Source organism: Salmo salar, chromosome 06 (assembly GCF_965601325.2).
Source record: "Salmo salar chromosome 06, fSalSal1, whole genome shotgun sequence".
NCBI lineage: Eukaryota > Metazoa > Chordata > Actinopteri > Salmoniformes > Salmonidae > Salmo > Salmo salar.
Genome location: NC_138296.1, coordinates 30,211,789 through 30,228,100, shown reverse-complemented (window position 1 = coordinate 30,228,100; position 16,312 = coordinate 30,211,789). Strand labels below are relative to the sequence as shown.

Genomic DNA, 16,312 nt, shown 5'->3' with positions numbered 1-16,312 from the left:
CAGAATAACAACAAATAAATCCAGAAAAACGCATGTCAAAAATGTTATAAAATGATTAGCATTTTAATGAGGGAAATAAGTATTTGACCCCTCTGCAAAACATGACTTAGTACTTGGTGGCAAAACCCTTGTTGGCAATCACAGAGGTCAGACGTTTCTTGTAGTTGGCCACCAGGTTTGCACACATCTCAGGAGGGATTTTGTCCCACTCCTCTTTGCAGATCTTCTCCAAGTCATTAAGGTTTGGAGGCTGACGTTTGGCAACTTGAACCTTCAGCTCCCTCCACAGATTTTCTATGGGATTAAGGTCTGGAGACTGGCTAGGCCACTCCAGGACCTTAATGTGCTTCTTCTTGAGCCACTCCTTTGTTGCCTTGGCCGTGTGTTTTGGGTCATTGTCATGCTGGAATACTCATCCACGACCCATTTTCAATGCCCTGGCTGAGGGAAAGAGGTTCTCACCCAAGATTTGACGGTACATGGCCCCGTCCATCGTCCCTTTGATGCGGTGAAGTTGTCTTGTCCCCTTAGCAGAAAAACACCCCCAAAGCATAATGTTTCCACCTCCATGTTTGACGGTGGAGATGGTGTTCTTGGGGTCATAGGCAGCATTCCTCCTCCTCCAAACACGGCGAGTTGAGTTGATGCCAAAGAGCTCCATTTTGGTCTCATCTGACCACAACACTTTCACCAGTTGTCCTCTTAGTCATTCAGATGTTAATTGGCAAGCTTCAGATGGGCATGTATATGTATTCTTGAGCAGGGGGACCTTGCGGGCACTGCAGGATTTCAGTCCTTCACGGCGTAGTGTGTTACCAATTGTTTTCTTGGTGACTATGGTACCAGCTGCCATGAGATCATTGACAAGATCCTCCCGTGTAGTTCTGGGCTGATTCCTCACCGTTCTTATGATCATTGCAACTCCACGAGGTGAGATCTTGCATGGAGCCCCAGGCCCCAGGCCGAGGGATATTGTATTGACAGTTCTTTTGTGTTTCTTCCATTTGCGAATAATCGCACCAAATGTCGTCACCTTCTCACCAAGCTGCTTGGCGATGGTCTTGTAGCCCATTCCAGCCTTGTGTAGGTCTACAATCTTGTCCCTGACATCCTTGGAGAGCTCTTTGGTCTTGGCCATGGTGGAGAGTTTGGAATCTGATTGATTGATTGCTTCTGTGGACAGGTGTCTCTTTTACAGGTAACAAGCTGCGGTTAAGAACACTCCCTTTAAGAGTGTGCTCCTAATCTCAGCTCGTTACCTGTATAAAAGACACCTGGGAGCCAGAAATCTTTCTGATTGAGAGGGGGTCAAATACTTATTTCCCTCATTAAAATGCAAATCAATTTATAACATTTTTCACATGTGTTTTTCTGGATATTTTTGTTGTTATTCTGTCTCTCACTGTTCAAATAAACCTACCATTAAAATTACAGACGGATCCTTTCTTTGCCAGTGGGCAAACGTACAAAATCAGCAGGGGATCAAATACTTTTTTCCTCCACTGTACCTACCGAGATTGTTTCCTACATCTAGTGATGCAGACTATATCAATCTTGTTGATATGCTATTGTGCTTACTAGCAGTTCCTTCCGGACATTCTAATCTCTTCAACATCAGTAAAGATTTGCACTGTAGACGACTGTGGTAATTGTCTTCCTCCTTCCTCTACAGCCTGTTGGGGCGGAGAGAAAACCAAGAATATTGCTTGTGCAAACCTCAGAACAGGATATGCTTACAGATACTGTGTAGATGTGAAAGAGGAATCTACAAGGATCTTATGCGTGGAGTGGACATCCATGATCCCCAATGGGGTGACTTCAACCACAGATGATGTATGACTTGATGATACAAATGGGGGGTTCCATATCCTTCACCCAGAATGTATCTACTGTAGAATCAGAAATATGACTGTCTTTCACACTTCAATATAGACAGTAGATACAGTTTAATGACAAATGATTTCAAACATGTAGAATATTGTTTTTGAGTGGTAGATGTCTAATTTTTTGTATTTTGTATTTTTTCTTCCACAGACGTCTATGTGGCTTGCTGAACTTTGCCAACACAAAAACACTACACATGCACCCAATGTGATTGATGTCAGCTACTCCTGCATCACCCTCCTGGAGTGTGTCAACGTAGACCACACTGCCATAAGCAATGTGACTGTGAGTATGGCTATTTATCACTGCAGTTTAGGCAATGTACCTTGCAAACTACAATACCAGACCAAACATTCCAAATGTAAACTATTTTATTATAAATATATTGATGTTATCATATTTCTGAATCAGGAGCATTGGACCCGTATCATTGTCTCTGGTGCATCAGGTGAGATGTGTATATTGCTTTTCAAGTTTGAGGACACTTGTCTTCTTGTTAATGAATTTTTTCTTCACATATACAGTGCCTTCGGAAAGTATTCAGACTCCTTGACTTTTTCCACATTTTGTTATGTTTCATCCTTATTCTAAAATGTATTAAATAGTTTTTTTTCGCTCATCAGCCTACACACAATACCCCATAATGACAAAGCAAAAACAGCTGTTTAGATATTTTTGCAAATGTATTAAAAATCTTAAACTGAAAAATCACATTTACATAATCAAATCAAATCAAATGTATTTATATAACCCTTCTTACATCAGCTGATATATCAAAGTGCTGTACAGAAACCCAGCCTAAAACCCCAAACAGCAAGCAATGCAGGTGTAGAAGCATGGTGGCTAAGAAAAACTCCCTATAAAGGCAAAAACCTAGGAAGAAACCTAGAGTGGAACCAGGCTATGAGGGGTGGCCAGTCCTCTTCTGGCTGTGCCGGGTGGAGATTATAACAGAACATGGCCAAGATGTTCAAATGTTCATAAATGACCAGCATGGTCAAATAATAGTAATCACAGTGAACAGGTCAGGGTTCCATAGCCGCAGGCAGAACAGTTGAAACTGGAGCAGCAGCACGGCCAGGTGGACTGGGGACAACAAGGAGTCATCATGCTAGGTAGTCCTGAGGCATGGTCCTAGGGCTCAGGTCCTCCGAGAGAGAGAAAGAAAGAGAGAAAGAGAGAATTATAGAGAGCATACTTAAATTCACACAGGACACCGGATAAGACAGGAGAAATACTCCAGATATAACAGACTGACCCTAGCCCCCTGACACATAAACTACTGCAGCATAAATACTGGAGGCTGAGACAGGAGGGGTCAGGAGACACTGTGGCCCCATCCAATGATACCCCCAGACAGGGCCAAACAGGCAGGATATACCCCCACCCACTTTGCCAAAGCACAGCCCCCACACCACTAGAGGGATATCTTCAACCACCAACTTACCATCCTGAGACAAGGCCGAGTATAGCCCACAAAGATCTCCGGCACGGCACAACCAAGGGGGGGCTCCAACCCAGACAGGAAGACCACGTCAGTGACTCAACCCACTCAAGTGACACACCCCTCCTAGGGACGGCATTGAAGAGCACCAGTAAGCCAGTGACTCAGCCCCTGTAATAGGGTTAGAGGCAGAGAATCCCAGTGGAGAGAGGGGAACCGGCCAGGCAGAGACAGCAAGGGCGGTTCGTTGCTCCAGTGCCTTTCCGTTCACCTTCACACTCCTGGGCCAGACTACATTCAATCATAGGACCTACTGAAGAGATGAGTCTTCAATAAAGACTTAAAGGTTGAGACCGAGTCTGCGTCTCTCACATGGGTAGGCAGACCATTCCATAAAAATGGAGCTCTATAGGAGAAAGCCCTGTCTCCAGCTGTTTGCTTAGAAATTCTAGGGACAATTAGGAGGCCTGCGTCTTGTGACCGTAGAGTACGTGTAGGTAGGTACGGCAGGACCAAATCGGAAAGAAAGGTAGGAGCAAGCCCATGTAATGCTTTGTAGGTTAGCAGTAAAACCTTGAAATCAGCCCTTGCCTTAACAGGAAGCCAGTGTAGGGAGGCTAGCACTGGAGTAATATGATCAAATTTTGGGGTTCTAGTCAGGATTCTAGCAGCCGTATTTAGTACTAACTGAAGTTTATTTAGTGCTTTATCCGGGTAGCCAGAAAGTAGAGCATTGCAGTTGTCTAACCTATAAGTAACAAAAGCATAGATTAATGTTTCTGCATCATTTTTGGACAGAAAGTTTCTGATTTTTGCAATGTTACGTAGATGGAAAAAAGCTGTCCTTGAAACAGTCTTGATATGTTTGTCAAAAGAGAGATCAGGGTCCAGAGTAACGCCGAGGTCCTTCACAGTTTTATTTGAGATGACTGTACAACCATCAAGATGAATTGTCAGATTCAACAGAAGATCTCTTTGTTTCTTGGGACCTAGAACAAGCATCTCTGTTTTGTCCACTTCCTTATGTCTGAAACACAGGCTTCCAGCGAGGGCAATTTTGGGGTTTCACCATGTTTCATTGAAATGTACAGCTGTGTGTCATCCGCATAGCAGTGTAAGTTAACATTATGTTTTCGAATGACATCCCCAAGAGGTCAAATATATAGTGAAAACAATAGTGGTCCTAAAACGGAACCTTGAGGAACACCGAAATTTACAGTTGATTTGTCAGAGGACAAACCATTCACAGAGACAAACTGATATCTTTCCGACAGATAAGATCTAAACCAGGCCAGAACTTGTCCATGTAGACCAATTTGGGTTTCCAATCTCTCCAAAAGAATGTGGTGATCGATGGTATCAAAAGCAGCACTAAGGTCTAGGAGCACGAGGACAGATGCAGAGCCTCGGTCTGATGCCATTAAAAGGTAATTTACCACCTTCACAAGTGCAGTCTCAGTGCTATGATGGGGTCTAAAATCAGACTGAAGCATTTCGTATACATTGTTTGTCTTCAGGAAGGCAGTGAGTTGCTGTGCAACAGCTTTTTCAAAACATTTGAGAGGAATGGAAGATTCGATATAGGCTGATAGTTTTTGATATTTTCTGGGTCAAGGTTTGGCTTTTTCAAGAGAGGCTTTATTACTGCCACTTTTAGTGAGTTTGGTACACATCCGGTGGATAGAGAGCCGTTTATTATGTTCAACATAGGAGGGCCAAGCACAGGAAGCAGCTTTTTCAGTAGTTTAGTTGGAATAGGGTCCAGTATGCAGCTTGAAGGTTTAGAGGCCATGATTATTTTCATCATTGTGTCAAGAGATATAGTACTAAACACTTGAGTGTCTCCCTTGATCCTAGGTCCTGGCAGAGTTGTGCAGACTCAGGACAACTGAGCTTTGGAGGAATACGCAGATTTAAAGAGGAGTCCGTAATTTGCTTTCTAATGATCATGATCTTTTCCTCAAAGAATTTCATAAATGTATTACTGCTGAAGTGAAAGGGAATGCTCTTGGGGAATGCTCTTGGGGAATGCTGCTTTTTAGTTCGCTTTGCGACAGCATCAAAAAGAAATTTCGGATTGTTCTTATTTTCCTCAATTAAGTTGGAAAAATAGGATGATCGAGCAGCAGTGAGGGCTCTGCGATACTGCACGGTACTGTCTTTCCAAGCTTGTCGGAAGACTTCCAGTTTGGTGTGGCACCATTTCCGTTCCAATTTTCTGGAAGCTTGCTTCAGAGCTCGGGTATTTTCTGTATACCAGGGAGCTAGTTTCTTATGACAAATGTTTTTAGTTTTTAGGGGTGCAACTGCATCTAGGGTATTGCGCAAGTTTAAATTGAGTTCCTCAGTTAGGGGGTGAACTGATTTTTGTCCTCTGACGTCCTTGGGTAGGCACAGGGAGTCTGGAAGGGCATCAAGGAATCTTTCGGTTGTCTGAGAATTTATAGCACGACTTTTGATGCTCCTTGGTTGGGGTCTGAGCAGATTATTTGTTTCGATTGCAAACATAATAAAATGGTGGTCCGATAGTCCAGGATTATGAGGAAAAACATTAAGATCCACAACATTTATTCCATGGGACAAAACTAGGTCCAGAGTATGACTGTGGCAGTGAGTAGGTCCGGAGACATGTTGGACAAAACCCACTGAGTCGATGATGGCTCCGAAAGCCTTTTGGAGTGGGTCTGTGAACTTTTCCATGTGAATATTAAAGTCACCAAAAATGTGAATATTATCTGCTATGACTACAAGGTCTGATAGGAAATCAGGGAACTCAGTGAGGAACGCTGTACATGGCCCAGGAGGCCTGTAAACAGTAGCTATAAAAAGTGATTGAGTAGGCTGCATAGATTTCATGACTAGAAGCTCAAAAGACGAAATGTATTTTTTTTTTTTTTTTTTTATTGAAATTTGCTATCGTAAATGTTAGCAACACCTCCGCCTTTGTGGGATGCGCGGGGGATATGGTCACTAGTGTAACCAGGAGGTGAGGCCTCATTTAACACAGTAAATTCATCAGGCTTAAGCCATGTTTCAGTCAGGCCAATCACATAAAGATTATAATCAGTGATTAGTTCATTGACTATAACTGCCTTTGAAGTGAGGGATCTAACATTAAGTAGCCCTATTTTGAGATGTGAGGTATCACGATCTCTTTCAATAATGGCAGGAATGGAGGAGGTCTTTATTCTAGTGCGATTGCCGCATAAATACTGGAGGCTGAGACAGGAGGGGTCGGGAAACACTGTGGCCCCATCCGACGATACCCCAGACAGGGCCAACCAGGCAGGATTTAACCCCACACACTTTGCCAAAGCACAGCCCCCACACCACTAGAGGGATATCTTCAAACCACCAACTTACTACCCTGAGACAAGGCTGAGTATTGTCCATGAAGATCTCCTCCACGGCACGAACCCGAGGGGGCGCCAACCAGGACAGGAAGATCACGTCAGTGACTCAACCCACTCAAGTGACGCACCCCTCCTAGGGATGGCATGGAAGAGTACTAGTAAGCCAGTGACTCAGCCCCTGTAATAGGGTCAGATGCAGAGAATCCCAGTGGAGAGAGGGGAACTGGCCAGGCAGAGACAGCAATCGGAACCAAATAAAACAAAACGGAGGATAATAAGGGTCCCTGAAGACAGTGCAACTCTCTGGGGAATACAAAAGAAGGCAGCCAAACATCAATGTTGGCCTTCATTAAAACAATCCGGAACCAACAAACACCCAAGTGGCCCAGAGTACCAAGCTGCAGAAAAGAAGGCTGATATGGAGGATGTAATTCAGGGAGAAGTGGAGAAAAGTCCCCCTAATGAGCCATACAGACAAAAATCATTGATGAAAGGTGAAACATGAATGAATGAAATCATCTAGGTGTGAGTAGTTTATATTACCGGTTTCAGAGAAGGACATTCTGTGTATGTGAGTATAACCTCTGTCACTGACATGGCTTTTCAAGAGAATGTGCAATCTGCAGATAATCTCACCTTAGTTCAAACTCTTGATACATGTCACAAACAAAACCCGCCTTCAAGACAGAAACTCAGTTCCCTTAACCCAGTGATTAGAAAACATCGTACCGTGAACCTTTGTCGAACCGTTAATCAATGTTTTGGGACCCTCGTGCCAAGCCTACAGAAAGACAATATTAAGTCATCTAAATATTCCTAGCATTATTTCTAAGAGGGAAAAGATGGAATATTTATTGACTGACTCTAATCTTGATTTAATATTTTTCTCTGAGACATGGCTAAAGAAATGTTCTCCTATTTCTGCCTTTAATCTCCCTGGATACCCCATAGTCAGGAGATACAGGTGAGAGGGCAGACGGGGTGTGTATTTACATGAAAGATAACATTAAATGTAATCGTATTGAATGGAAACATGCCAATGACAAGCGCCTTGAGAGACCAATGTCAATCCCTTGAGAATTTGTTTTTTTATGTTTTATTTTCTGAACGCCTGCCTGGAAATTAAACTAAGGAAAAGACTGCATAACACATTATTCTGTGTTGCACAGTATTTCGATTGATTATGTCATGGAAATGACTTTATTCTCTCTAATCGTCCATTATAGATGGAGACAATCCTGATTCAAACCGTGGTGACACTGATTTGATCTGGAAAATCATTGGTGAGTGTTTAAGCAAATCTATCACCACAGCTTCCTCTGTATGAGAAAATAACAATTAAATCTGACCTCAAAATGGTGCTACCAAGATCAACTACTGTTAGAAGGTTATTTTAAAACCTTTTCTTTTGTGTGAATATGTCATCATCTGATGACTACATTCTGTTTTTCAGTTGGTATTGTAGCTGTTGTGGTGGTCATTGCTGCTCTGCTCTGTGTGTTTAAACCTTGGAGAGACAAACAGTGGTGAGTATCCTATATAATTGTTTTTGTGTTTGTGAAGGGAGCTCTTTAAGTCAATTAGAATTGTTGCAGAGGGTGTATGTTAGTTATGAGACTAGTTCTCTCTGTCTTACTACTAGGGTTTAAAGTCAGACCAATGGGGTCCTAGCAGGTCACAAACAGGATGAGGACAGCCTGGAACTTGCAGGCCACTTACAAACTATAGACTTGTTGGCCATTTTGTCAAGTTACTGTTGTTTATCAAACATTATCCTTAATTTCTTATTAATGTAATAATCTCATCTTTAGCCACCAAGGCCACAGAGATGTGGAAGAGGGTCAGGGCAATCCAGAACCAAACCCCTTTCCTCTGATGCAGAATGAGCAACGTGATTCCAGGTAAACTTTTCCACATCACTTTATTGATCTGTAATCAACCACTGAATGATAGTCTCTCTTATCTTCAGCTGTTGCTATTTGTCATATTAGTTTATGTTTCTATATAACAGGGCTCTCCAACCCTGTTCCTGGAGAGCTACTGTCCTGTAGGATTCCCTTCAACATGAATCTACTGTAGCACATCTGATTCTAATAATTAGCTCAGGGATGGGCAACTGGCGGTCCGCGGACCCCTTTTTTACTGGTGAGATCTAGAATAGTGGAATACACAAGGTGCAATTTTGAAATTTGGTTGTATATTAGCAGTTTTCCTCTTGTCATGTTAGTCACTGACAATCACTCAATTACCCTATGTCAGCTAACCATTTTTCAGATTGGTAAATTTATTTAACCAGCTACCTAAGCTTGTAGTAATCATCGTCACTGCAGACCCTGATAATGAGTTCATATTTTTGTGGCCCCCATCAAAGTTGCCCATCCCTGAAAGCTGCATCAGTTTAGTTACAACTGGGATTGGAGATAGAACCTACAGGAAGGTAGCTCTCCAGGAACAGGGTTGGAGACAACCTACAGGAGGGTAGCTCTCCAGGAACAGGGTTGGAAAGCCCTGCTATAGAAGGTGAAGGAAGAATTACTCAATAGATCCGCATGGCATTTCTAAATACCAGTAATGTCTATTGGCAAGCAACAACTTTCAGCAAAGACCCTGCCTTTTGAGCCCTGCCCAGGCAAGACATAACATATTCAAGCCAGAAGGGCAACTGGTGTATTTTTGACTGTGGTGTAATGTACCGTAGATGATTCCAGTTGTACCTGTGGGTATCTGACTGAACCTTTGGTACATGTTTTATCACAGAGACATCAGAAAGCCTGATGACGGTGAGACTGTTGAGGCTGTGGTTGTTCCCAGGTTAGTTAAAATACCTCTATTACATCTTTATACTCTACTCTGTCCTGGATCAGTTTGCCTTGCTTATCCTTACAGTCATGGTCATCATGATCTCACTTTTAGTGACCAAGGAGGTGAGCCAGGAGAGGAGAACAGGCAGCCCATGGACAATGAAGAGACAGGCGCTGACACCCCTCTGCTGAATGGAGATGCCAGGTAAACTGTACCACATGACTAATCACCTGTCAGTCCTCTGTAATGTAGGCTATGGATATGGAGAACATTTGTATCCTTCCCAATCGAGATCCTTAAATCCTTACCAATTTAATAATCTCCCCTTTAGCGACCAAGGAGAGGAAGGGGTTCTAGGAATGGAGGATGGAAAACCGTCAGACAATGACAGAGCAGACACTGAAACCTGTCAGAAGACACATGCTGATTCCCCTCCACTGAATGTACCCAAGGTTGTCAGGTAAATTCTCCACATGAGGACTCCTTAAGTAAATCTACATTATCTGTTGAATGAAATCTCATTTATCTCTTCAGAGTTGATCCCATGTATCATGTTAGTCTCTGCCTCTTGTGCTGGATCAAGAGTTTTAATCCTGATGATAGCCCTGTTATTGCTCCCACAGGGTTAACAGCCAGACTGATGACCCACAGCTTCTGGGTCAACCTCAGAGCAATGGACGCGTGCCCTATAGAAGGTGAGAATGTGTGTTTGTGTCACGGCTGTCAAAAGGAGCAGACCAAAGTGCAGCGTGGTTGTAGTTCCACATTTTATTAAATCCGTGAAACTTTGCAAAACATAAATAACTGAATTTACAAAACAACAAACTGTGACACAGAGAGAAACAAACACTACTCAAAATATAATAACCCACAAAAATCCAGGAAGAAAAACCCCTACTTAAATATGATCTCCAATCAGAGGTAACGAGGACCAGCTGCCTCCAATTGGAGATCAACCAAACAACCCCAACATAGAAATAGAAAAACTAGAACTTAAACGTAGAAATAGAAAACATAGAAAAACACAAAACACCCCCTGACCTACTCCACTATAGAAAATGACATCTTACTAGGGTCAGGACGTGACAATTTGTCTGTGTGTAAAGTTGTATGGGATGGTTGAGGAGGTTAAGTAACTGGTTGAGGTCATGTTTCCTGATCCAGTCTGTATCTTACTCCACAGGGAATCACACCTGACTGATGGGGCTCCAGGTCAGGGTGCTGGTGAGACTTCACCCCTCCTCTGCAGGTGAGTCACTCCTCTGTCATTTAGGTCATGAACATGTCGACCATGTGTACCCCTCTCCAACAGATCCTTCAATTCTTACCCATGTAATAATCACCCTTAGAAGCCCAGGAGAGGAAGGCGTGCTAGAAGGGCAGGACAGGAAGTCAGCAGACAGTGGGGGAACAGACCCTGAATCCTGTCAGAAGACACATGCTGAACCCCCTCTAGTGAATGGACACCCTGATGTCAGGTTAACTTGATTACATATTGATACATCCACAACTCATTGGGTAATAATGTCACCAACCCCATTTTCCCAGGGTTCATTTTAGCCTCTGTCTCTTTAGGGGACAGTATTATGGTGGATCATGAATGTGAATGTTGATGTCTTATTTCTGCAACAGGGTTAATGATGAGACTAAGGAACCAACTCCTGGTGCACAGAGTCCAGGACCTCCTCAGATGAATGGAGGACCTCCCATGTCTAACAGAGCTGCAGAGGAGACAAATGCTCTATTGGACCAACAGGCCTTGGACAAGGACCAAGTCACCAAACCTCCTGAGTTAATAGTAAGTACTGTTTATGTCCTCTGACAACTGGTGAACTGTTTGGCTTGGTATCTAAAATGATGGGACTGGTTGACTTTTAGCTCCAGCATATTAGTAACTCTTGTGTTTTTCCCAAGGACAAAGGACATAATGACATGGAGTCAAGAAGAGGAGAACTGTAACAAGCGGTGGACGTTTGTATAACAAAAGAGAACCTAACGCCATATAATAAGATACAGTAATACTGTATATAATATACATATTATAAGATACACATTTGTGACTTGCTTCATCATAATCAGTCATGTCAACCCCAAAACACATTCTGAAAAGTCTTTCAATGATTTTCTAAAATCTAAGCAGTTTATTAAGTTAATTCTCTATGCGACAGCTGTAAATTGGATAAGTTAGGAAATGTGTTCTAGTGAAATCAGTTGAAATTACAAAACAGCCCAAAACCTTTAGATAACTTATCTAAATTATTATTATCTAGATGTTTAATTACTATTATCTGAAAATGAGTGTGCGACATGACTGATTATGATACAACACGTCACATATTAGCTATACAACATTATATATGAAATTATATGAAAGTATGATAAGATCATACACTAGTATTGTATACTAAACATACAAGCAATTATATATATAACACACACGTGAAAAGATGCTTAAAACATGAACCTCTCTAGTATTGACATATCCAAGATCATGAGGTCTCAATGTCTTGTGGACATGTCAAATAGCTAAACAGTGACTAGGCGTTATTTAGAGTAAGCCTCATTATCACAGGGCCCAGTCTAAGAAGCTCTATTTTACTGAAGCAATTATTCATTATTTCTGAATTGAGAGTTAGCATGTCAGTTAAAATAACTTGCATAATTTGTCCCATTTAAAACACACCTGTAATCCTACTTTCAGTAAAGAAAGTTCATGTTCCATTTTAGACTCTAGATGATATTACATCAGACTTTATTTAAACCACTGTTTTCATAGGAAATCATGATTGGTCAGTTAAAACAGGTAACACTTCATATGGATGTTGTCTTTATAATGCAATATAGGAGCGTTAATAACACCTTCTATGCATAATGCATCAGGATGCACAACATAGGTGCTAATAACTGCTCATGGACATCTATAACTGCATGAAGCATTATCACCAGGATGTGTAATGCCTTATGAAGCAAAGTATTACTATGCCAGATGCCATATTTGAAAAGCACATTAGGATCGTTATATTATACATTATGTGCTCATTAAGTGATTGGCCATATTGTAATTTCACTGCACACCCTCTTACACCTATGTAACTCCACCCAAGTTGCAAAATGACACAGTTGTTCTTACCCTGTAAGCAGTCTATGGACAAGATAAGAAAGTAATCCATGCTTTGGTTTTGTTTACTGTACTTGGTCACAGAAATGCTAATGTTTTAGCATTTGTGGCACATATCCAAGTCAATTACCCTGATATAAGCATTTTTGCATTTCATATCCAAATCATCCTAAAGCAGGGATCCTCAACTAGATTCAGCCGCAGGCCGTTTTTTCTTTTTTTCTTTGAGTGGATGGTCAGGGTGCTGGAACCTAATTACAAATCATTTGTAGACTGCACATTAACTGCAAGAAGCCCAAACATATATAATATTTCACCAAAACATGATCATTTCAAACCCTGCTTATATTTGTTTATGATCACATATATCTATCAATTATGCGTGGGATTTCTTTCCAAAATGAAAATCATTTGGAGCCGATTTGCTGGTGTTTTATTTTTATTTTTTTAAATCTCCCCTCCAACCTGGACTCATGGGTAGTAACATAGTAAAAATACATCCGGGACTCTCCAGTTAGTATGATACTGTATTAATTAGTGGATGTCTATCCATTTCGGATGATATGTTACGAATTGCAATTTTTATATGTTACGAATTTGCAAAATGTATGATATGTTACAAATTCAAATATCTTGTGGTTAACGTTAGCTAAGTGGCTAGGTGGCTAACGCTAGCTAGGTGGCTAGCGTTAGATAGGCTAGGGCTTAGGGTTACGGTTACATTTAAGGTTAGGTTAGGTTGAAGGATTAAGGTTAGGGGAAGGGTTTGCTAACATGCAAAGTAGCTAAAAAGTAGTAAGTAATTGCAAAATTGCTAATTAGCGAAAATGCTAAAGTATCTCGTGATGATATTCAAACACGCAACCTTTGGGTTGTTAGACGTTCGCGTTATAAGTCCACCCATCCGAAACCAAAGCATGGATTGCTGTCTGTCTGAGCTTGTCCATAGACTGCTTACAGCTTAAAGAAAGCAAATAATATTTTGTAATTTGGGTGAACTATCCCTTTAACAGGAGTGCGGAACTCCTACGTGAAGTCGTTACAGTATAGCCCTCTGACACAATTTCCTAAAGAGTATTTCGTGTAGGTCATACCACTTAGCTTCATAACCCATTGAGGCACACACTGGTTGAAGTAACATTGTTTCCACATAATTTCAATGAAATTACGTTAAACCAATGTGGAGTAGACATTGAATTGACGTCTGTGCCCAGTCGGAAGGCATTATGCTGCCAACTTATAATTACATTTATTAGCAGCCATTAGAGCCTATGTCGTGCATTATAATGCATATTGCGCAGATAAGGTGTTATAAATGCACTTATAACACATTATGAAGAGGTTATTCATAGGAAGTGTTACCTGCAGTTCTTGCGGAAGGAACTGTACCCAAGTCCCCAGCTACTAGTGACATTGTGAAAAATATCACACCTTTAGACAGGAATTGTGTAGCTATGTTAACATTTGTGTTCACCGTTTCATTAAAATGTTTAGCACATTGAGAGTATCTGTCAGGTCAAATGACTTAGGCGAATGACATACCCACCTACTTTGAGACCTTATAACCTTCGTGTCAGAAAAGGTTCATTTTCTTCCTCTTTTGATTATGTTAATTTGACTTACTTGTAATGTATTTGATGTCATGTATGTTGGTTGGTCCCATACTTTCATGAATGGTTTTCGCCTATTGCTTTTATGGTTAGTTACCTTCCACATGTATTTTGAATTATTTCCTTATTACATTTTTATGACCAATTTACACTGAGTGTACAAAACATTAAGAACATGACAGACTGACCAGGTGAATTCAGGTGAAAGCTATTATCTCTAATTGATGTCACTTGTTAAATCCACTTCAATCAGTGCAGATGAAGGGAAGGAGACAGGTTAAAGAAGTTTTTTTAAGCCTTGAGACATGGATTGTGTGTGGGTGCCATTCAGAGGGTGAATGGGCAAGACAAAAGCTTTAAGTGCCTTTGAACGGGCTGTGGTAGTATGTGCCAGGCTCACTGGTTTTAGTGTGTCAAGAACTGCAACGCTGCTGGACTTATCACTGACAAACAGTTTCCCGTGTGTATCAAGAATGGTCCACCACCCAAAGGACATCCAGCCAACTTGACATAACTCTGGAAAGCATTGGAGTCAACATGGGCCAGCATCCCTGTGGAAAGCTTTCGACACCTTGTAGAGTCCATCCCTTGATGACTTGAGGCTGTCCTGAGGGCAAAAGTGGGTGTAACTCAATATTAGGAAGGTGTTCCTAATGTTTGTACACTCAGTGTATAGCACTATGCATTTTGACTGTTGGATTGATATGATCTGCTCATACATTGCCAATACAAGTGAGTGAGTTAAGACTATTGTTTAATGAACAACTCAGGTCTGATGGATACAATTGTCCCTCATACTCTCATGTATTATTTTTTAACAAACGTTTTGCATGTATTTGTATGAACAAACCTCCACATTATTGTCATATCTACTTTTTATGAAGGCTATTCTGTAGAGTTTTGTGTATGGTCACAACTTGTTTCATATAATACGTTAACATTTTAGTAATTTAGCATATGTTCTTATGCAGAGTGATTTACAGGAGCAATTCAAGTTTAGTGCCTTGCTCAAAGGTACCTCGACAGACCTAGTCGGCTCGGGGATTCAAACCAGTGACTTTTCAGACTTTTCAGAGTTGCTTTCCTTTTAACATTAAAACATTCCTTTCCAGCTTGTGGTCGTGTTTTCTTCAAATGAGACACTGGTGGAGAGGGAAAGATCAAACTGATTTATTTAGTCTTCTGTCACTCGTTTTCAGTTTTTCAAGTTTATGCAGACACACACACACGTGCCACGCTAATGCTACTGGTTTCTACAGTAGCTACTCATGTGATCATGTACACAGACTGTATGTCTGTCTTTGTGGGATGTCTGATGTGTTCACCAGTAACATACAGGAGCCAATTATGGTATGGTACGGTATGTATGGTACAGTATGGTATGGATGATGAGTTTCTGATGTTTTCCTATTTCCTCCCACTCTGAAATGTACCAGGTGATTGTAATAATGATATTCCCTTCACACCCTCCACTCACTGAGGGTCAGATGTCACAGTCAACCTAGAGTGTTCACCATCTTTATAAACATTTTAAAAACGCTAACTACTAGTGATCACTTTACCCGCTGAATCATTTGAACAGTTATCTACCATGAGGTAAAGTGATCTAACATGCGGTAAAGTGATCTAACATGAGGTAAAGTTATCTACCATGAGGTAAAGTTATCTAACATGAGGTAAATGGGGCAGCAGGTAGCCTAGTGGAGCGTTGGGCCAGTAACCGAAAGGTTGCTGGATCAAATCCCCGAGCTGACAAGGTAAAAATCTGTCATTCTGCCCCTGAGCAAGGCAGTTAACCCACTGTTCCCCGGGCGCGGAAGATGTGGATGTCGATTAAGGCAGCCCCCCCCCCCCCCACCTCTCTGATTCAGAGGGGTTGGGTTAAATGCGGAATACACATTTCAGTTGAAGGCATCAGTTGTACAACTGACGAGGTATCCCCTGGAACTGGAACTCAACACGCAGCACACAGTTGTTTGTAATAAGGGCCCACCATGTCTATTTCTTATCTGTTTGGTTTATTATTGACAATCCTGTTAATTCAAGGTAAGAAGATTGTGTTTTAAATTTGTATTTTTTCTGGGTGAAGCTGACATTTCAT

At 41.4% G+C, this 16,312-nt stretch overlaps 1 protein-coding gene across 1 annotated transcript; it reads left to right on the top strand.

Annotated features, from left to right (window-relative positions):
* The first annotated feature begins 1,504 nt into the window (after nt 1-1,504).
* LOC106606827 (uncharacterized) lies at nt 1,505-15,322 on the top strand. The gene is made up of 13 exons (XM_082976448.1): nt 1,505-1,833; nt 2,035-2,169; nt 2,296-7,964; nt 8,135-8,207; nt 8,493-8,582; nt 9,439-9,492; nt 9,595-9,687; nt 9,815-9,943; nt 10,107-10,178; nt 10,667-10,732; nt 10,833-10,961; nt 11,116-11,281; nt 11,398-15,322. The coding sequence occupies exons 5-13, from the start codon at nt 8,557-8,559 to the stop codon at nt 11,440-11,442; spliced, it is 780 nt and encodes a 259-aa protein (XP_082832574.1). The 5' UTR covers nt 1,505-1,833; nt 2,035-2,169; nt 2,296-7,964; nt 8,135-8,207; nt 8,493-8,556; the 3' UTR covers nt 11,443-15,322.
* Nucleotides 15,323-16,312: the final 990 nt, after the last annotated feature.

Excerpts from the sequence above, each read along its gene's own strand:
- LOC106606827 (XM_082976448.1), top strand. The coding sequence starts at position 8,557 with ATGCAGAATGAGCAACGTGATTCCAG. Across the intron at positions 8,583-9,438 it reads AATGAGCAACGTGATTCCAG|AGACATCAGAAAGCCTGATG; the intron begins GTAAACTTTTCC and ends GTTTTATCACAG. Across the intron at positions 9,944-10,106 it reads AATGTACCCAAGGTTGTCAG|GGTTAACAGCCAGACTGATG; the intron begins GTAAATTCTCCA and ends TTGCTCCCACAG.